The sequence below is a fragment of the Armigeres subalbatus genome, chromosome 3, assembly GCF_024139115.2.
Source record: "Armigeres subalbatus isolate Guangzhou_Male chromosome 3, GZ_Asu_2, whole genome shotgun sequence".
Lineage (NCBI taxonomy): Eukaryota > Metazoa > Arthropoda > Insecta > Diptera > Culicidae > Armigeres > Armigeres subalbatus.
This window is the reverse complement of record NC_085141.1, coordinates 74,155,631-74,177,869: the sequence shown is the minus strand read 5'-3', so window position 1 is coordinate 74,177,869 and position 22,239 is coordinate 74,155,631. Positions and strand designations below refer to the sequence as shown.

General features: G+C 39.8%; 2 protein-coding genes across 2 annotated transcripts; one reads left to right on the top strand and one right to left on the bottom strand.

Moving 5' to 3' along the window:
- Positions 1 to 12,963: 12,963 nt before the first annotated feature.
- On the bottom strand, positions 12,964 to 14,653 carry LOC134219634 (protein SYS1 homolog). Its single transcript, XM_062698428.1, has 3 exons — positions 14,527 to 14,653; positions 13,767 to 14,224; positions 12,964 to 13,636 (listed from the first exon to the last, which is right to left on the bottom strand). The coding sequence occupies exons 2-3, from the start codon at positions 13,935 to 13,937 to the stop codon at positions 13,319 to 13,321; spliced, it is 489 nt and encodes a 162-aa protein (XP_062554412.1). The 5' UTR covers positions 13,938 to 14,224; positions 14,527 to 14,653; the 3' UTR covers positions 12,964 to 13,318.
- Positions 14,562 to 19,659, top strand: LOC134219635 (protein archease-like). The gene is made up of 4 exons (XM_062698429.1): positions 14,562 to 14,701; positions 18,581 to 18,648; positions 18,717 to 18,741; positions 19,221 to 19,659. The coding sequence occupies exons 2-4, from the start codon at positions 18,594 to 18,596 to the stop codon at positions 19,618 to 19,620; spliced, it is 480 nt and encodes a 159-aa protein (XP_062554413.1). The 5' UTR covers positions 14,562 to 14,701; positions 18,581 to 18,593; the 3' UTR covers positions 19,621 to 19,659.
- The last annotated feature ends 2,580 nt before the right edge of the window (positions 19,660 to 22,239 follow it).

The window sequence follows — 22,239 nt, the reverse complement described above, 5'->3', positions numbered from 1 at the left end:
CTTTGACCGACGAAGGAGAGAGAGCCGCAGCAACCGGGGACATTCGCCTCCTCTACGATATCTCTCGACGCTTAAGATGGACGAAGATGAATGCAACGATGCCTGTGAAAGACGCAAATGATCAGTTAATGACCGACCCAACTGATCAGCTGAAACAACTTCGGAATGATTTGCCTAGGATCCGACGTATAACACGCGTCAATACATATAGTTCCATCACTGCTAGAGATTCAAACAGCCATCCAAAGCGCATATCTGCCGAGATGTTCAAAGCTGACCCCATGACATCCACTCAACTGCTGCATCGGTTATTTTGTAATATCTGGGATGTTACGTTGAAAAATTGGGGCTTCTTCTCTCGCCGAAAACAACAGACCAAATCGTACACTTTCACAATTATTTATTGTTCAATACCCTAGCTGACCCTAACCTCACTACCTCAGTATCATTACCTAACATTTCTCGCTCCAAACTCCCATGATGGGTTGTTGGTTGACACACCGCAGCTTCTGGATCCCTTCGATTCTCCTGGTTTCATTCTGTGTGGCAAACCGTGCGTCCACGGTGCCGTCGAGATTTCCTGGACCCGCCACCGGATCTGCATCTTCGGACACACATTCCATCAATTCGCCTACCACCTCACTCTGCATTGCCGTTGTCGAGCTTGACCGAGAACGAGACATAATGCTGCCAGAAATAGAGAACACTTCTCGAGACGTGACGATGTATATGTTCGGCCGCGATTTCGCTTTTTCTTGCGATCCGTCGGACGGTCTATCTGGGACTAATCTTTGCTCCTCTCATAACGTTTCGCAAGGTAGAATCGACGTCGATCGCTTACGAGAGTCAGTCTTGATCGCATCTCGCTCTTTCAAATCGCTTCCCACAATTATTCTCTCCCCCAACATGGCAACAGCGATGATGAAGCTGAGTCGGTGGGAATGAGATCGTTATTTTTCCGGATTCATAGGCGTTCAGCATCTAATGGCGTCTCTCTTCAGCCCTCTCGATGATTCTCTGATTCAGTAGGTCTATCGGTTTTGCACGCATACTATGTAGGGTGTATGTCCCTATATCCATCTCAATAAGCAAGCGAACATATAATAATTGGCAATAACGTAATGAAATCGAATATGATGTTCAAACAAATATCAATACCGTGCTTGCTCACAAACGATGATTTGATTGCATATCAAAAGTGGTGCTTTTTCCTTACCTAATTATTCTAACGAACATTTAAAACAGTCAGCGAATTGAACATATATCCATCTCACCGTAGAATTTTCATCTCACGTGGATGGCGATGAGTGTACCGATATCGGTCTTATTTTTGATTGCCGCAAATTTGCTCAACACTACTGTGGGTCTTGTACAGACTCACGTAGATCTTTTGTATAACTCATACATAAACGATTTTCTTGTATAGATAATGACATTATCAATTGATTTGTTTACTTTATTGCAAAGGCAATACCGACAACAAAAAAGCGCTTGAAGTAATTTGCTGATTTGCCTATTTCCAACAAACTCGCACACATTGCCAACTTGCGCATGCGCATTTCGATGCTAAGCAAGCGTGGTGGCTGTGATGCCAAAATAAAAAAAAATGCTTTGCACATAATTTACTGCACAATGCATCGCTTATATTTTTAGCGAAATTATGTGAAATAGATGATGATTATATATAAATATAAATTTACTATGATATCAGTGTTAGATACAGCGTGATATGCTAAGAAACATTATTTTGAAACAGTACAATAGTCTTCAAAACTGGCACCTCTGTGCTGCCAAGAAGATAGTAAAATGAGATGTACATACGTATAAGTGTTATTTTTAATTAAAAAAATAATCTCATAGTTTTCTAGCATTTGAAAGTTATTTTTCATTAGAAACTAGTGAAATTGTTAATCTATTTCCTGAACTTTGTCGTGCGCCGTGCTTCGTAGAGGAAAGTGTTGCAATTAGTTCGCAATAATGTGAAAAAGTTGAGTGTTTGAAAGTGGTTTTCTACTAGAATGTATGAACTAGTAAGACGGATAACTTTTGAAGGTAAGTTTTCCATCCTAGATGGAACATGCTTCACTTTTTATTGGAAATTGCGATATGTAAAGATAACTCACGCATATATTAGTTGGAAAACATCTAAATTGAACCCGTAAGAATGTGCTGCATTAGTTTTTCGAATCGTTCAGTGAGATTTTAAAGTTGTATGCCTAATTGAAATTTGATGCGTGCCAAATGAGATTGAGATAGGGGCTGAGATGGACATGGGCACAGATACCCTAAGTGTTTAATCCGAACAGTCACATGGCCCGGATCGCGTGCAACACGGTTATCTACATGGAATGGGGTTCTCGGTACAAGGTCTACGGATCAGCATTTTGTTTGTGGACTGGTTGTTTTGTGTTATAGTTTCAATCAATTAACCAACTAAAACCTAGATTCTCTAATCGCAATTATTTCAAACGTTACAGGGACACCGGCACCTTCCCGGTCGACTGGATGCAAGGTATCTCAATAGTACCCAAAATGGGTAACCTAACTGCATGCATTAACTGGCGAGGCATTATATTGCTGTGTACAGTTCTCAAAGTTCTGTGCAAAGTTATCCTACCCCGGATTCAGGAGAAGATCGATGCGACTTTACGGCGGCATCAGACTGGATTCCGTGCCGGAAGGTCCTGTGTGAACCATATTGTCATGCTCTGTATCATTCTCGAGCAGGTCAGCAAATTCCAAGAGTCCCTTTACTTGGTATTCATTGCCTACGAAAAAGCTTTCGATCGTCCCAATCACGAGAATATGTTGGACGCCTTGAGACGCAAGGGGGCTCCTGATAAAATCATCAACCTAATCGAGGCCTTCTCGTGTAGAGTGCTGCACAGTGGGGTCTTGTCCGTCCCTATCCGGGTCGTAGCTAGTGAGAGGCAAGGATGTATTCTATCACCGTTAATATTCCTCATTGAAATCGACGTGATTCTGGTTGGAGCGGTTGACCGTGAACAAAACCGTGGGCTGGTATGGCAGCCTATAACCATGGAGCACCTAAACGACTTCGAATTGACTGATGACGTTGCACTGCTCGCTCAACAGCGCTCTGATATGCAAACAGCTCAACGAGCTTGCCGAACGCTCCTCTTCGGCAGTTCCAGTCATCAACGTCAACAAAACCAACTCGTTGGATGTAAACACGGCGACCTCTTCCCGTTTTACAGTAGCCGGGCAATCAAAGGCCGCAGCTATTCATCAAAAGATGTATGTGGTACATAATAGGGTGCCATTGAAAATGACATTTTCGAATTTCCAAAAACGACATTGCTCACAACCACAAGATTAATTACCCCGAAATATGACCCCATGCAAAATTTGAGCTCAATCGGACATGATTTGGGGGTGCCTAAAATTCATTATTATCTATGAATTTTTTTCCAAGAAAAGACAAAGGAAAAGTCGAAAATCGAGTTTTTGTTTTTGATGCTAAATAACTTAAAAATGCATGAAACTTCAAGATGTGATGTTATTCAAAAAAATGTTTTTGGGACTTTTTTCAGATGATGAAACTTTTTTTCATAGATTCGCAAACGTTTTCGTAGCGAAAAAATCCTCTAAGCTAAATTTGAATTTGATTTATTTTCAAATCAAAACTTTTTTTTTCTCACAAGGGGGAAATATTTTTTTGTTTTTTGATGCTTGAAGACTCAAAATGCATGAAACTTTGAGAATAATTTTTTGAAAAAATCGACTGTTTTGGGATTTTGAAAAACATTCTCATGGCGAAAACAATATTTCATCGAATTTAAAAACCGGACGTTACGCAAACATTCCCTAAGCCCTAAAATAAGCCCCTATGCAAAATTTGAGCTCCATCGGACATGAGGGGTGCTCAACATACTGCTTTAAAAATTTTGTATTTTTTGTAACTTTGAATCATGAGATCAGATTTACGGAGAAAATTATCAGATTGCAATGTTTATGTTTGGCCTGTTTCTTTGACCTGATCAAAAGTCTTGCACTAACAAGCTATCGTTTTTAATAAAGCAAATGTTTATTACACTGAGGTTTATTTTTACGCGGTACCGCATGAATTCAAAACACAACGTGTAAAGATAAAAGAAAACTGTTATTGTAGAAACACGATTCATGTTATTGCGGAACTTTTTTTATCGGATTTTTTAAATAACATGATTTTTCACGTCGGTTTTTTAAACAACGCAGTTTATTTTGCACGGTTTTGATTTACATTGAAAAAGATCGACGTAAAAAAAACCTTTGTGTTTTGATCTTAAGTGAAATAGATATTCCTGATTGAAATAAATAAGTAAAAGTAATTTAAGAAATTACGTGAGTAATGTAAAAAAAGAAGTTGTTATATTGACATACTGTTTTATTCAAAAAATTACATGGTTTTTCTAAATGAGCTCAGATTTACCATTCTAATACAAAACAAGCTTCAAATCCTTGAAAAAAGTAAAATAAATGACCGAATCCGTCGGATGCGAAGTAAACTTGTTTTTGCTGCTTCACAAGACTGCAACGACCGAAAACGACTTGATTTTCAATTGAGTTACCCACAGTCGTCAGGAGCTATTTCTTTGTGTAGATCTGTTTCATTTCAAATGGAACTCAATTTAAAATCCATCAATTTATTTTTGAATGGAAATCTGTCACGATCCTTATTTTTTTTTGTACATGTATTGTACATTGTACATTTTATTGTTCTAGAGTACTTCGCCCATCTCCGTCGAAGTATATACTTCTATTCGAGGTCCCGTCAATCTCTACCGGGGACCTTCATTCTTTGCTTTTAACCTTCTACTTTGCCCATCTCCGTCGAAGTAGATTACATTTTCAATTTGCTTTTCAGTATGTTTCTGTACCTATTGCTACTACCGTCTGCGCCATGTCGCGATCTTACATTCAAAGCCCCGATAAGCAGAGAACTTCTCGCTATTGGAGCCACTTTTGCTTCCTTCGATTGGAATTCAGTGGTGGAGCAAAGCGTGGTGATATCAACTTGCTCGCCATTGAAGCCATCGGGAACAAATGCTTCTTATAGTGACATGTTTGACCATGCTCGGAATTACTCCTGTAGATCCTGAACATGGGTAGGTCCCAGGACCCATGACCAGGATCTACAGGAAAAGGGTGAAATGGGCACTACACTACGATAGTCTCAACCCGTTTGCTATGTGCGTCTGAGCACATTAGCCGAAATAACTCCATTGTCGTGCCTGGTCATCATTTTGGCCAGATAGCGACACTTAAAGTAACGCTGCTTGAGATTGCACAAGAGGGATTCCTGAAATCTTTTACAAAGGAAGACAAGTTTTCCTCGGTCTCTCTTGTCTCCTGGTCGGCGTCCAAGTCACGAATGAGTCGGCATGCCTGCGGTCCTTGCCTTAAATGGCAAGGGAATAAACAATCTCGCTTGGTGTCGCAAATCCCCAGCAGGAATTCGGAACCGACCAGTGAAGACCAGCAGCAACATCCAGTCCGGCGGAGCGAGATCGCCTATTTCCTTGCCATTTAAGGCATACCGACTCATTCGTGACTCGCACGCCGACAGAGGAAGAGGGCAGCCATTCCATTTGTATGATGACCAGTTACGACATGTCGCGACCAGACTAACCAACGCTCCCCATCGGAGCGAATACACGAATGCTACTACTTTCTGACTTGATCGTCATCGGGAACTGCTACCTCCGGCGACATTTCGACCAGCCGGGGGCGGTGCCACTTGCTTACCCGCTGTCTACCAATGCCACCGGGAAATACGAGCCTACTCTTGTAGGCTACTCGGTAACTGCTGTTCGAATTTACTCCTGTAGGTTCTGGTCCAGAAATGGGCACTACGCTCTGGTAGTCTCCGCCCGCCATTGATGGGCTTCAACACATCCGCCGCATAAATTTTGGTCGGAATTGAAAAGATTCCGGTTGAGGTAGACGGAGCACTAAAACAAAGATTGCTCTTCAGTGAAGATAGACGAAGTGCTAAGAAAAATGGAGGCTTCGGTGGAAGTAGACTGAGGACTGAAATTTAAAGGTGTCACGGAGAAATGATATAGCATTTTAATTAGATTGAAACAGATTTTACGACCGTAATTGTGGTGAATGATTTGTTTATCGGCTTTATCGGTCATTTCTACTCAAAGTATGAGGGAGTAGATAATCGAAAGATAATTGAAAATCATTAGATTGAAAGGCGTTCGCTAGGGCGCGAACAAGTATGAAGCGATAGAGGGTGAAAGGGAGAAAGGAAGACCATCTATTGAACAGCACACAATCGAAGCGTGAATCTTCTTGCCTAACGCCCTGGTTGTGGACGGCTTGGTTAGTGGTATGGAAACCACCGTGCCAAGACAGGCAACACTCGAATACATTGCTTGTCTTGGCACGCGTGCGCACGGTGGTTGCTGGACGCCGTGCATATTTCCTTACTTCCCGTGATAATGAACATGTTTCTTCAATGAATCCTATGTATTCCGGCTCGAATTGTAGCATAAATTAGCAGTTTCGTGCCAATTTAATAGCCGTCCGCGATTTGTTGGGTTCATCACTGCACTTCCCTTCTTCTCAAAGGGCATTGGAAAAATCAAGTTTTTACTCACTTCTCCGCACATGAGCAGCCCGAAATGTTGATAGAATGCAAATTAAACACCACTTTTTGAAATCAGTCACTTATTTGAACCGAAAACTTAGTATAAACTGCTAGATTTGCCCGAAAAAAACGATTAAAAACTGATCGCGGAGCGAATGTAAACACCGCGGTGCACCGGCACCGGCAGAAGCAAACTAATAAGTAGGGTGGCTCAAAAAATAATTTTGCTTCGCCACGCTCAGTCATATAATTTGGGTGTCATCCAATGGTTTGGGCTGGTTTGAATAGGCTTACCGTGCGCAGGTCGTTTCAGGTTTGTATGACAGTTGATATGGCGAGGTTGAATTTAACATTATTCTGATTCTGGCACTCCGTCATTGGGCGATGGCGAGGGGGGAGACCATATGACGGGATGAAATATTTAAGAGCTTCAACTCCATAGACAATCCATATTGAATGGTCGTTCCAATAGTTGGGAGTCGATTTTAATCGAGGTTGCGATTCTTTCGCATGATAATTAGGCTTCTCAGAAGGCATCAGTGAAACGTGCAATTCAACAAAATACCCAGAATTTGTCTGTGATATCTATCGCACCAGGGGCAGATACTTCTAGTCTAGTCTAGTCTACACTATCGTACCAGGGGCAGATACTTTATACAAAAAGTGTGACATAAGGGTGAGTATAAAATGCTATATTTGCGTTACGTAATCAATGGATCTTTCCTGCGGTGCGTTTTTCGTTCACTGAAGTCTCTGGAATGTTGCTTTCAGCAATGTGGGTTCTCTTTTCGCCAGCGTTTGGAGGGAAAGCGCCGTAATCAGTGTAATAAAAGGTTTAGTTTCCCATTCTAGTTTTTGTTTTTGTTCAAATCGGTTTTTCTAGGACACTCGGAGCATGGGACGGAATCGAGTGAGCGTGATGGTGCTGGGTCGTTTTTTGAACCACCCTACTAATATTCTTTGTTTTTTATAAATACGACACCAATACCACTACAGTATATGAAAGTTTTTACTGTACCAATACTATCGAAGCTTTGTTTTGGTACTCAACCCACCTTCACCTTAAAACTATACTGCTAACTGAGTTGGAAAACAAAAACATTTTGATTAGATGCGATTTACAAACGAATTTAATAACTTTCATAGATATCGAATACATGTGATACTTTGCACTGGATTCAGATTAGATACGGATTGGATTGGAACTGGACGTGGATTGGATTTGATTGGTTTTGGGATGGACTTGGAATGGAGATGGATTTGGTATGCATGGATTTAGATTGGATTAGATTTGAATGGTGGATTGGATTGCATTGAATGTAGATTAGATTTGGATTGGAATTGGATTGAATTTGAATTGCACTGGATTTTATTGAATATGGAATAGATTTGAATTTTATTTGTATTTGCATTGAAATCAGATTAGATTTGGATTGGAGTGGATTTGAATTGGATTGAGATTGGAATGAAATTTGGAATAGATTTGAATAGGATTTGTATTTTGATTGTAATTGCAGTGAAATTGGATTGGATTTTCATTAGATTAGATTTGGATTCGAGTTGAATGGATTTGAATTAGATCTGGATTGGATTTGGATTGAATTTTTATAGAATTTGGATTCAGTTTGGATTGGATTTGGATTGCCTTTCGATTAAATTAAATTGGAGTTGATTTGGATTTGGATTTGCATTGAATTTGGTTTGGATTTGGATTGCATTTGGGATTGGAGTTAAATTGAATTTGAATTGGATTTAGATTTGCATTGAATGTGAATTGGATTTGGAATGGAGTTGGACTAATTTTGGATTTAGATTGGATTTGTATTGTATTTACATTGAAATCGGATTGTTGCGAACAGCACAGAAGTCACCGATCTTTCAGCGCGGCAATAAATACACAATATATTGCGTCATGCTATAAAGCTACATTTATTTAATATTAATATTAAAGAACTTTAAACATAATAAATAAATACTTACATCTTCGGTGTTTCACTTATAAAGCAACGGAAACTTCAATTCCGTCACTCCCGTGCTGCCGCTTCATTGTTTCTGTTTTATTTGATTAGCAGGCAAAACAACACCGAAGATGAATTCACACACAAATAAACCACATTTCTAATTCTACTTATGATCAGGGGCTCACAATTCCATTCTTACGTAACACGGATTGAATTTAAATCCAATTTGGATTCAATTGGGATTGCGTTTGGATTGGATTGAATTTGAAATTTCACAGATAAAAATATGTTGTGATTTTAAATGTATTTTCATGCACATATTTGGAGCATGCAAATAAACGTAACATTCAATCGATCTCACTATTCTTTTAAATCGAAATAAATTTAAACGGTGCTTGCTTGTAAAATTCAATCAAATTTATTTGAATATCGAATGTTAATTCGTTTGATGCGATGGGCTTTAATTTTACACATCGTTGAATTTTCAAAATTATTTGCTGTGTTATTTAAATATGATTTTTGTTTGTATTGGATTTAGTTTGTATTTTCATTGAAACTGTACTGGATTTGGATTAAATTTGAATTGGATGTGCATTGAATATGGATTGGACATTAATTTAATTCCGAATGGATTTGGATTACAGTTGGACTTGATTTGGATTGGATTGGATTTGAATTGGATGTGTATAGGATTTTGAATGGATTTGATTTAGATTAAATTTGGATTGACTTCGTATTGGATTCGGATTGGATTAGGATTGAGGTTGGACTAGACTAGATTTAAATTGCATTTGGATTAGATTGAATTTGTAATGGATTTGATTTGGATTGGATTTGGATTGATTTTGGATTGGATTAGGATTGAATTTGGATTGTACTCCAATTGGATTTGAACTGGATTTGGATTGGAATTTTGGGAATTTTTGGCCGATTTGTTTAAGCGCATCGAATGTGGGACGTGCACCTGGGCGGAGACTACCACATCGTCGTGCCCATTTCTGGACCAGGGCCTACAGGAGTAGGTCCAAGCAGCGGAGAACCTACAGGAGTAGGTCCGTGTTCTCGGTGGCATTGCTAGGCAGCGTGTAAGCGGGTGGCACCGCCCCTGCTGGTCGAAATGTCGCCGGAGGAAGCAGTTCTCGATGACAATCAAGTCAGAGAGCGGGTAGAACTGCTCTCTACTTTGATTGTCTTTCGGAGGTAGCAGCATTAGCACCGATGAGGAACTTTGATTGATCTGGTCGCGACAATGGTTATTTAGGCTAATGTTAATGTAATTAATTAACTATAACGGTTTAGCTTTCCATTAATTTATTCATACCTACAATGTATAATCGTATATTCTACAACCGCGTATTCAAATGTGACCGGTATGTAAAGTATCGACCAATTTATATAGTATTTTTGAAGCTTGGCCCACTGGCAATGCACATAAGCATAACTGATACGTGCGAGTGTAAATATTCTCGGAGATATAATTCGCAGCATCCAACATGCGCTGATTTTAGGTACTAGGGTAATTCGCCAAATGTTGAACGGCTAATTTCTTCGCGTATTGTTGAACGCACGTGTATTTCTTATGAGAGATCAACAATAGGCGACAAAATTAGCCGTTCAACATTTGGCGGTTTCCTCTACTGCTCAACCGAATTCTATCATTTAATAGTAACAGCAAATTTGGTAGATCAGCTTAGTTTGCCAGCTGGATTGTGCGCGAATAAACCAGTCGACTGTAATTTTTTGGTCTGATTTATAAACCATTTCTACGAAACTCAATGCCGTTTAGTAATAATTTCCTCTGTTAATCGTCCCGAGGTCACGAATAGTGTCCTGTCCGTGAGGTGTGTGAATCAGAACAGAATTAAATTGAGAACACCGTAGTGACGATCGTTATAACTAGTTCCCTTAGATCGAAGACGGAACACAAGTTGTTTTCGATGGATAACCTGTCCTATTGCTTTCTATTGAAAATTGACCAGATCGGACTATGGGCTCTGAAGCTGTGATCAAAATACTATTTTTAAGCTTAAAATGCGTTTATTCAGACCAATAAATTACAAAAACTCACTCATTTTTGGGGCACTCATCCTTAACCGATTTACTCGCAACAAGCTACATTTGACGGTGAATCCTGTCTCATTGTTTGCTATTGAATGTGAATTGGATTTGGACTGAACTCCAATTTGATTTGGATTGGATTTGGAGTGGAGTTGGACTAATGTTGGATTTGGATTGGATGCGGATTGGATTTGTATTGTATTTGCATTGACATCGGATTGGATTTAGATCCAATTTGGATTGGAAGACGAGCTCAGGGGTCTAATGGCTACCGCTTCTGCCTTATAAGCAGGAGGTCGTGTGCATTTCCAGGCTTGTCCCTTCTCTACTTTGTATTTCTATCTGCGTTCTATCTATGTTTCACGTTCTACCAAAACGATTCCTACCAATGGGGTGTATTCTACATCTTTCTTAAGTAGGTGTCCAACTAACCATCCTTCTCCTTCCTCAGTATTCGCAAGGACGTGACCAGGACAGATCTCGACTATTGGAGAGTGCATTGCTTCCATCTAAGAGATAGTGATAGAGTCCCAAATCAATTTCTGTGGTAACGAATGAAAGTGATGCTACTCTCATACAATAGTCTTGGCTTGTACCACCTACGAATTTGTGCGAAATGCTCAATGCTATTGCTAATGCTAATTGGGATTGCATTTGGATTGGATTGAATTTGAAATATATTTAAATATGATTTTTATTTGGATTGGATTTAGTTTGTATTTGCATTGAAATTGGAATTGAATTTGAATTGGATGTACATTGAATTCCGAATGGATTTGGATTGGATTTGGATTAGAGTTGGACTTGATTTGTATTAGATTTGGACTGAATTGGATTTGATTTACTCGCAACAAGGTACATTTAGCGGTGAATCCTTTCTCATTGTTTGCAATTGAAAATTGGCCAGATTGGCTATGGCTGAGGAATAACATCATCTTCTCATTAGCGATCATTTCCGGTTGTGGGAATATAGCCATAGAACACGTCTGTCTTGTTCGATGTTCAGATAATGAATGAAAAATCAATTATTAATTTGCTATACATTAACAGTTTGGTGTTTGTGGATCCTGTATCGTCGTTGACTCCTACACGGATAACATCCAAAATAACATCCATCTACCACAAAATGGTCTATCTGATTGCAAGTTTCACCAATGGGGTGTTTTTCGGATGTTCTTTCTGCAAAGTAGGTGCTTCTGATGGCCATCCCTCTGGCAGCAGCGACATTTACTAGCCGTAGGCCGTTGTCGTTGGTAGCGGAGTGAAGGCTCTCCCTACCGATTATACGACGGAAAATCCTCTCTACCGACCTGAGCGTTTTCGTCTCCGATAACAATTTATAAAACGTGTCCTTCAAGTCGTCGGATTTATCGTTTGTCGGTGCGTAGATGCTGATCAAGCTGTAATTGAAGAATTTACCTCGTATCATCAACACACAGATCCGTTCGCTAATGGGTTTCCACCGCATTACTCGCTTCAACTGCTTGACCACGAAACCAACTTCTTGCTCTCCTTTTCGCCGCCGCAGTAGTAGTAGATGTTATATTTAAATGCAGTGTTCGTGGTCGTAGAATCCACAGTTCTCATTCACGTTTTCCGAGTCTAGGCCACCGGACTTCTTGTTTAGCGGTGCACGCGTCCAGGTTCATCTAGGGTCCTGACATTCCGGGTACCGAGTATCCAATCATAGCCCAAAAATAACGTTCTCTCTTGCTTCTTTCTCCATTTTTCGGTGTATTTGAGATGCTTCAGTAAGCAACCTTACCGGGGTCGCGTTACCTACATTGCGCTGGTGGGGCTTCCACCTTAGGTATAAATAGCTGACGCGATATATTTACATGCTTAACCTTTTTTTGTGATCATAATGCAAAATAACCATTATGTCAAACGACCCACTTTACTTGACACAATTTTATGCAAAACAACGGTTATGCCAAATGTTTTTAAGGTACCCAAAACATTATGCGAAATGGTCGTCATGCCAAATAGTTTAAATGCCAAATGGCCCTAAGACTTTGAACTTATTAAAACCAAACGGCATTATGTCAAATGGTATTACGGGCTTCCTCCAAGCGTCACGGCGACGATGGATTGAGTACAAGGGCATTCTGGAGTCCACCTTGAAACACGCATATGGTTACGACAAGATGATGGTATTCATGCATGTTACTCAATACATCAAACAACGAAAATTGGACGACTGCAGTGTGCTAGACATGTAGCCAGAATGTCGTACCGTAACCCGGTGAAAATGGTTCTCACAAAAAGAAAGACTCAAACAGCGTGAATCGACATATCTTGAACTCTATCAATAGTATTCCCGCAGATATTCCGGACACTAACTTTGCATTTGGATTTCTTTTATTCCTATTTATAAAAAGCTACTATTAGGTATGAACAAATTGCGTTTTCTTGAAATTTAGTGTTTTAAAAAAGACTGCAAACATAAATTAAAACTGCTTTTTTAAAACAGTTGATAAAACAGGTGAGATGGGTTTCCTACTGAACTAATTATGTCCTATTTGATTCAACTTTGTTAAAAGTTGAACAAATCGACTATTTGAAAGTGTATTTACATGAATTATAAATCACAAAATATTAACAGCAATGACTCATGCATACTACTACGTCCCTTATAAATCCACTCCACATTCACACTCAAAGAATTCTCGTACTGAAAGCGATTAGGTATCAGACTTTACAGATCAACTTTGTTGTTGAGGGCAGAGTATCCAACGGGAATCTCTCGCAGTTCTGTTTTCAGACACAAAAACTCACCGCACACGCACATCAGCGCCGTACAAACCGCATTCAGCATCCACCAGCTGATGGTCGAGGGAAACGCGCTGTTGTACCACCAGCAAACCACCAGATGGATGAAGTGGAACGTCACGCTGAAATCCAGACAGAGCTTGGTGCGGCGCACTATGAACCACAGCAGACCCGAACCGCACAAGGAGTTGAGTACGAATGCGAATATTACCAACCGTCCACCAATGTCGGTGACGTGAATTTCCTACAGGGTAAAATAAGAGAATAGTTATTCTTATTACATAGATGCAAAAACGTATCAATCTAACGAATACCGAAACGGGAATGGGCATATCATAGCATTAAACTGGCCGCTGTTTATCAACTTCACTTACGTGATACTCGAAGAGGTGGTCCAGTGTGTGATTCGCCTCGGCAAAAAGATCCATCACAAACATGATCGTGCCAAGACTGACGTAGAGAAGGGCTTGCAATGCCACAATTTGCGCTATCAACAGGTACGGATCCCACTGGGTACTCCGGAACGTCCCCGTAAGCTTCTTCATGGTGTATACTAAGACACTGGCGTACTAGTCCTTTCCTTAAAGAGCGACTATTTATGATGAACTCCCTTATAAACTAAGCACGATCAATGATGTCTGGTTTCATTATTACAATCAAATTTTATTTGCTATGCTTTTTTCAATTTCATCACAATCCATCACTCACAATCGAAAATGCAGATGTTTTGATTTCACTTTCACGTTCGTCGAAACGTCAAAAAATGGAAGGATTGTGGAACATATGATAACTGGTGTGGATTATATGTTGGCAGTGTTGCCGTAATAAATGTCTAGGAAAAATCCAGAAATACAAAAAAAAAATGGCATTTAAATAAGCAAAAAAATTTCAAAAGCATAATAGACTAACGCAAAATGAACTCCCCCAAGAAATTATGACGTTTGAGCGGGTCGCATAATGAACGCAAAATGAACTTTTGTTCGAGAAGACGACCCGCTCAAATGTCAAAATCCATCAGGTGAGTGAATTTGATGAACTCCTGCACAGGTCTATGGTACAAAATAAAGTGCTTGGTTCAACAAATACAGGTACACTATAATAATTTGTAAAAGTCACTCTGTTTCTATTACTCACTTAAATTATTTTAATAGGCAATGTCGAATTGTTCCTAACAAACCAATCGGCTGCACTTCTCACACAAGGGTTCTTGTTTACAAACTTCCTCAGTCAAAGCAACGTTAATAACGTGGTTAAATTAAAAATAAATTCTACAATAAGCGATTAGATAGCTGGTTTTCTTCACTAAAGAGTAAGTAGAATATTCTAAATAATATTAATTACAAATAGAAATTATTCCGTATAGTATTTAAAAAAGATATTTATCCCGAAAATGTAAATCTCGAATGAATCATTCCATGTGCAGTGTTGCCAAAGCTCAAACAAAACTAATAGGAGTGGGCGATCTTAATCCGTTTTTTCGTGGATCGATTTTTTAAACCCGATTAATCGATTTTTTGAATCGATTCATTCTGGTCGATTTTTTGGCAGCTAAAATCATTAGTCTTAGGCCCTGTTCAAATATTACGTAACGCGAAAAACGTTGTTTTTAAGAACCCCCGACCCCCTCGTAACAATTCGTAACAATTTTCAGAACCACCCCCACCCCTATGCGTAACGCGTAACAAATGATATTTTAGAAAAAGATCTGAGTTTTGTAGAATTTGAAGGACGGTGCAATAAATTATTATCTATTGTATATTTCATGCTTTTTTCTCGGCTTTTTAAAATAATGAATATTTTGGAAAAAATAATATTTTTTCTCTATGCAAATAACTTGTTACGCGTAACAATATTTCGAAGGACCCCCACCCCCTATATTTTTCGTAACAAAGCGTAACAAAAAACAAACAACCCCCACCCCCCCTTGCGTTACGTAATATTTGAACAGACCCTTATACATTTAATTAATTTTCATAATCAATGAAAGAGTATACTCCTATAGGATAAATTACAATAAATGTTACCCAAGCTGTTTGCAAGAATTGATCCATATCCAAAAATTGTCTTTTAAATTGCGTTTATTCTGGCTTGCTCCTAAGGGTCTGTTCAAATATTACGTAACGCAATAGGGGTGGGGGGTTGTTTGATTTTTGTTACGCTTTGTTATGCAAGATATAGGGGATGGGGGTCCTTCGAAATATTGTTACGCGTAACAAGTTATTTCCAAAGGGAAAAATATTTTTAAAAATTCAAAAAATATTCATTATCTTTGAAAAAGCATGAAATATACAAAAGATAATAATTTATGGCACCGTCCTTCAAATTCTACTAAAATTAGGATCTTTTTAAAAAAATCGCATTTGTTACGCGTTACGCATAGGGGTGGGGGTGGTTCTGAAAATTGTTACGGATTGTTACGAGGGGGTGGGGGTTCTTAAAAACAACATTTTTCGCGTAACGTAATATTTGAACAGGCCCTAATGGAATGTACACACGGTCAAGCACTTTGACCAACATTGACTCCACCTCTCGTTTATTCAAACATCCATCAAGTTTTGACAACACCGGCACGAACAATCAATTCATTCGACCAACAATATCACACACGAACGACCGAAGCGCCAACTTGAGCACCAACCGTCAAAAAATATATGGGGGTTTGTGCAACTTCACTACAAATGCTCAAACATGTTCGGCGAACCTTGACTCCACCCCCGACAACTCAAACCAAAATCAAACCGTTTTAATTTTTTCCAACCGAGCTGCCCACAGTCAAATGGTTGTTCGAACAACTTCACACACGTTCAAACAAAGCAGCAACCGAAGCGTTTTCTTGGGGACGGAGTCAATGTTCGTCAAACGTTGCATAACGCAAAACCCAGTAACTGACAGCAACTCATTTCCACCTTTCCATCACACATAATGTTTCCAAAAGCGCATTTGCACAAAATTCCACGCGGCGTATCCCATTCGAAAGGAACAACCGAGGGAACAACCGCACCCTAGGAAACGCCGCAATGTTATCTTTCCATAAGGCTTACTGACGTTAATCATCTTTCTCTTGCACGCGCAAGAGAAAGATGATTAACGTCAGTAAGCTTTATGGGGATAGGATTTGTTTTCATCGGGAAACGCTTCCGAAGCGTTTCCCGATGAAAACAAATCCTATCCATTTTGTGCGCGTACAAGAGAAAGGAGATCAAACATCAGCAAGCTCTATAAGAATCAAGTATACGGGCAGCAAAAAGTACGGTGCGTCGTTTCCTCTGGGGAGCGCCGCGTGTAGTTTTGGGCAAATGCGTTAATAGTAATTCCAGACTAAGGCCGGAGTGGCCTGTGCAATACATAAAAGTCTTCTACATTCAGCTCGGTCCATGGCTGCACTTCGCCAACCACGCAGTCTGCGGAGGGTCCGCAAATCGTCCTTCACCTGATCGGTCCCGCTGTGCACCTCACCTTCTTGTTCCTGTCGGATCGTTGTCAAGAACCATTTTCACCGGATTACTATCCGACATTCTGGCTACGTGCCCGGCCCACCGCAGTCGTCCGATTTTTATGGTGTGTACGATGGATGGTCCCAACAGCTGATGCAACTCGTGGTGCATTCACCTCCTCGACATACGCAACACTTTCCTTTTGAAAACTCAGTGCACGTTGGTCCTCCACGAGCATCGTCCAGGTCTTGTGTCCGTAGAGAACTACCGGAACTACCGGATAGTCAGTTTGGTACGGCGGCGAACTCTATTCGATCGGAGCGTTTTCGGGAGTCCAAAGTACGTACGATAGCCTGCCATGATGAGTCTCCGAATGTCTCTGCTATCGTTATCGGCGGTCACCATTGAGCCCAAGAACACGAATTCTTCAACCCCTCGATTTCGTTACCACCGATAGAAACTCGTGGTGGGTGGCTTACATCAATGTACAGTCGCGATTCGCTGGTTGGGCCACGACCTCGGCCCAACTAACGAATTCGGTTTTTTAGTTGGGCCAACTGACAGCCATTTGAACACGTGTATTTCGACTTGAACATCACAAATGATGTCCAGTGATTCCCAACCCCGTTTTCCGCGTTTACATTGAATTTTGACGTACGGTTGCTTTTTAGTTGGGCCATGGCCCAACCAGCGGAGGCCCAACTAAAAAGTGACCCAAGTATTAAGATCCCAACCAGCGAATCCCGACTGTACATCAATGTCCCTTGACCGTATTACTCCCTCCAAAGCGATGTTGAATAGCAGACACGAAACTGAAACTCGAACTACGCACATCACCCGATCCATCATCGCCTTGATCAACCATATCAGTTTATCCGGAAATCCGTTTTCGTGCATTAGCTGCCATAACTGGTCCCGATCGATTGTATCATATGCGGCTTTGAAGTCGATGAATAGATGATGTGTGGGCACGTTGGGGATCGAATATCTCTCCAGCCATCTTCAAGAGATGCTGCGACTAGCTGCTCTTTCGTTGCTGCGCGTAGTCTTGTGCTAGTCTATCATCTTGTAGCCGCCCAATGGACGGACGACTCCGACGCGTGTTATACACCGTCGAGAGTTTTGAGCGCACTGCAATTCAATATTCGCACTGCGTTAAGTGCGTACGTTCGTGATGTCGGAGAAGAATTTACCGTCGATTAGAACGAATTTTGTTTTCCGTTACTTGTTCAGGTGATTTCCATGTGGCCTTGTGGATATTCTTACGGGGGAAGAAAGTGCTTCGGACTACCATTCCGCGGGAGACTGCAAAGTTTATGCATCGTTGGCCGTTGTCGTTCTATGTAAATGCCAGTAAATTCAAAAATCGAACTATGATACAGAGTTGTGGAAAAACTTTTGCATTAGAAGTCCACCATCAAACACATTTTGAAACTCAGCCCTCGGATGTTTTATTGATAAACTACTAAATGATCATACCCAGATTTCTAGACGATCGAGAACATCCTTGAGGATGTAGTATAGTACATATACAGCTATGTTTACAGCTTGGGTATCCTGTCTGCAGATTTTGCTACCATTTGCTCTCGAAAATACATGATTCATGGGATCTTGTAATTAAAAATTAATCCTGGATTTTTTCCCGAACTATAAACCAACTTTAAAGAAGAAAGGAAACCGATTCAGCCAATAGAAAGGTTGATTTAGTAATAATTAGATTTAATAATAAATAGAGATTTTATTTATGGATTTAGATAACTCATCCCCATGGAGACGACACTGGAAACGAAAGAACACATCATTCCGGAGGTCAAGTATGAATGTGAGTGAATTTTCACATTATTTTTATTGTCATGTAGATGCTAATAAATTGTTTAATTTATGTCACAGACTTGGATCACACTGCTGACGTACAGTAAGTACTTTTATAGTTTGGTCTTACTATGTTACATTCCGGGAATGTTTTCCGGTTGATTTTGGACCCTATGTATTTTAAGGCCCGATGCCCACGCAGCGTTAAAATAACGCAAGTGTGCATCGGCGCGACGACGCTGCGGTAGCGCTTTTTCTCGATGCACATCTGCGTATTTTAAATGCCGCGGGCACGCAGAGTTGAAGTGACGCTACGTGGACATCGAGCCGTAAGGCTACCGTAGGGTCGATTCGTAGTTTGCGAATCTTATCTGCGATTTTGTTCTCCCTGTGTTTTCAAAAAAGCTAGGTTCAGGAATGCAGTCACGGAAATTCAAAGACCCATATAAAATACATGGTTACCAAAACCCGAAGGAAAATTATTTCGAGCTTTAAACTAACCCTTAAAAGAGAGTTATTTAACATATAACATAAAAATTATGAAAAACTATATGAACTTAACTGTATTATCATTTTCTTCAGGTTGCACGCATGGGGCGAATCATTGAAGGAAGCGTTCGAACAATGTGGCATGGCCATGTTTGGTTACATGACGGAGCTATCATCCGTTGAAATACAGAAATGCTACGAAATCCAAACCGACCCTACGGATGATCTGGAAAATTTACTGTTTCGATTTTTAGACGAGCTATTGTTCCTTTTTTCGGCTGAACCTTTTCTGATTTGCAAAAAATTGGAAATTATGAAGTTTGAGATGGAGCCGGAAAATTTCCACATCGTTTGCCGGTGCTACGGAGAAGAATTCGATCTTGGAAAGCATCCCCAGGGAACCGAGGTTAAAGCAATTACCTATTCGGCTATGCAGATTAACCAGAAGCCGGAGCATGATAAAAACGAGGTGTTTGTAATAATTGATATTTGAAATAAGTTCTGATTATTTAATAAACATCAAATTTGTTAATTCTTGTGTTTATTATTTTCGAAATTTGCAAATTTTGTATTGACTCGACTGCGAGTTGGATGCCTACTGCTGGATAAATGCTTACTGTATATGTTTTGCGAATATGTAAACGCGCTTTCTACATCCCGTTTACTTGATTGATCGCCCGGATAAAAATTTACAGTAACTTGTATTGTGGATTTACTTGACCAATGGATTCGAAGGTCGGTTCACTTGACTATTTCAAACGTTCCCTTTTGCAGCAAGGTTTGCCAAACTCAATAAATGTTTGGTAGATTACCTTGTTTTTTGCTCCTTGCCTATCAAAACAGATGTCAAAACATCGGAAAAAGAAAGAGAAGTCCGAGGGAAACAGTAAAAAACACGTAGCAGACTTGCCAGTTTTGACAGATTTTAATATGAAAACCGGTGTGAAGGTGAAAACGGCGATTCCAACGACCGTTCAAGGAGCGACTATTTCGAACGGTCGGGTCCAATAGGGAAATCCACGTACAATATGACATAACCCATTGAAATACAATAGATTATGTGGCAAACAATACAAACTATTGTACGCTTATTGTAAAATGTTCACGGTTGTAAAAGATCTTTATTGTACGTCCATTAAAATAACAATATATTTAAATGTTACCAATACATTCTATTATATTTTTATTGTTCGCTTATGTTTAGTATTGCTCATCCAAAAACTAAACAAATTTTTAAAGTATTGCTTTTTGCATTGAAACTTTTCGTTTCGTCACTGAAACCATTGACACTTGTCTTCAGCGACTGCTTCCGCGATAGAGCATTTGCACATTTCATTCACTCATACATCTATATTGCTGTCAAAATGTGCATTTGACAACTAAATTTTTAGCTAAAAGCTCTATTTTTTGACACCGGTGCACTCACACAACCAAACGACATCAGTTGTCAAAAAATCAGGAGTACCAACTTGACCACTATCTCCTTGTCGCCGAGTCTGGCGCTGAGTGCTTGGCGCGGAAACCCAAAGGTGGGAATAAAATTTTGGGGCTTATGCGCAATATTCGGTTTGGATGATCTGGAAATCCGTCTAATGTAATTGTATTAATATAATTTTGGAATATTTCATGGATTTATTATATTGATGAAATAACAATTGAAAACAATAAAATTACAATAGCTTTGCTTATTAAATTAATTAAAATGTTATACCGATTCTCAAGTATATATTTTCATATTGCAGTTCTAGAAATGTTATGCAATAAAAAAATTAATTCAAAAAAATAAAAGGGAACAAAAACTTTTGCTTATCATTTTACTCGGAGAATGGCTGAATTCATTTGAGCGTGTACAGTTTTGTTTATAATTATAGTGAAGAGATGAAAATAATGAAACTGTATGGTGGTGCAGAAAGTGTCTTTTTCATTACAGTTTCTGCTGCTGGGCATGCGGTAGATCACTATTGTCTATGCGAGTCATCGCTGAAACGTCGCTGGACCGTCGCGTCGCTCAACCAGCGAGCGCTTTCCAGTTTGGTGCTGCAGCGACGCATTGATTTTTCCTGCGTCGCTGGAGCACTTACTGGAAAGGGTCGCCAGTGACCAGCGACGTTTCAGTCGAGCGACGTTGGTGAGACAAGTTCATACATGTTCTTGATTTCATCTGCATCGACAATATTAGGCTTCTGTACCGTGGTAAGTATTTAAAGTGTTAGTGCGCGTTAGAGCATCAAGGGTCTGTCTCAATTGAATAATTAAACTGAAATTAAACTTAAAAGTGACATTTCAATAATTACCAATAACCCTGCTCGCAGAGCAAGATTACTTTTGACAGATATCGAATCATTTTCCATCGATGTCCTATTGGAATTGCTGGGTAGCACCAGCCATTCTTATAACGGGGTGATTTTTTAATTTTCGAACTGTCACTTTTAAGTTTAATTCTCCAAATGAGACAGACCCAAACGCTCAGCTCTTTGCGGTGGTAACGCGCAAGCAAATATTGCGTATGCAGCGCGCCCATAAGCTTTTTGAGCATCATTATCAGTCGCGAGCATTTAATCACCCGCGCAGCGCTTTCATTTTAGTTTCGTCACTCGTTTCCGTATCGGTCACTATTTTCGGCTCTCAATTGGGTCCTAAAATGAAGAATCGATATTCGATTTTCTTTCAGGGAACGATGAAGGTAATCATCCTGCACGTGTCAGTTTTTCTTTCGCCTCAAAATCGAAAAGAACATTGTTTAATTTGAAATTGAAAAATAGATGAAAAATGCTTCCTCGACATTTTCGGTCTTGTTTGACGTACGGATTCAAACGCACTAGCAAAACACCGCAGGGCACTTGACTCAACTTTTGACAGTTAATATATGGGGCTGACGTTTTGGGCTGATGGTTCATTCGTTCTGAAATGTTGCACAGCCCAAAATTTGCCTTAAAATATCTTAAACACAAAAATATAATTTTTACTGATTTATAATTTTACCAGAATTTTTATAACAACGATTCAAGTATTCTTGACCGATGCACTATCGTTTGCAACCATAAACAAGGTAGGGCTTTTGGACCCAATTTGGTTGCTTTATTCCGTACCGGTGACGTTTGATAGTTGACAG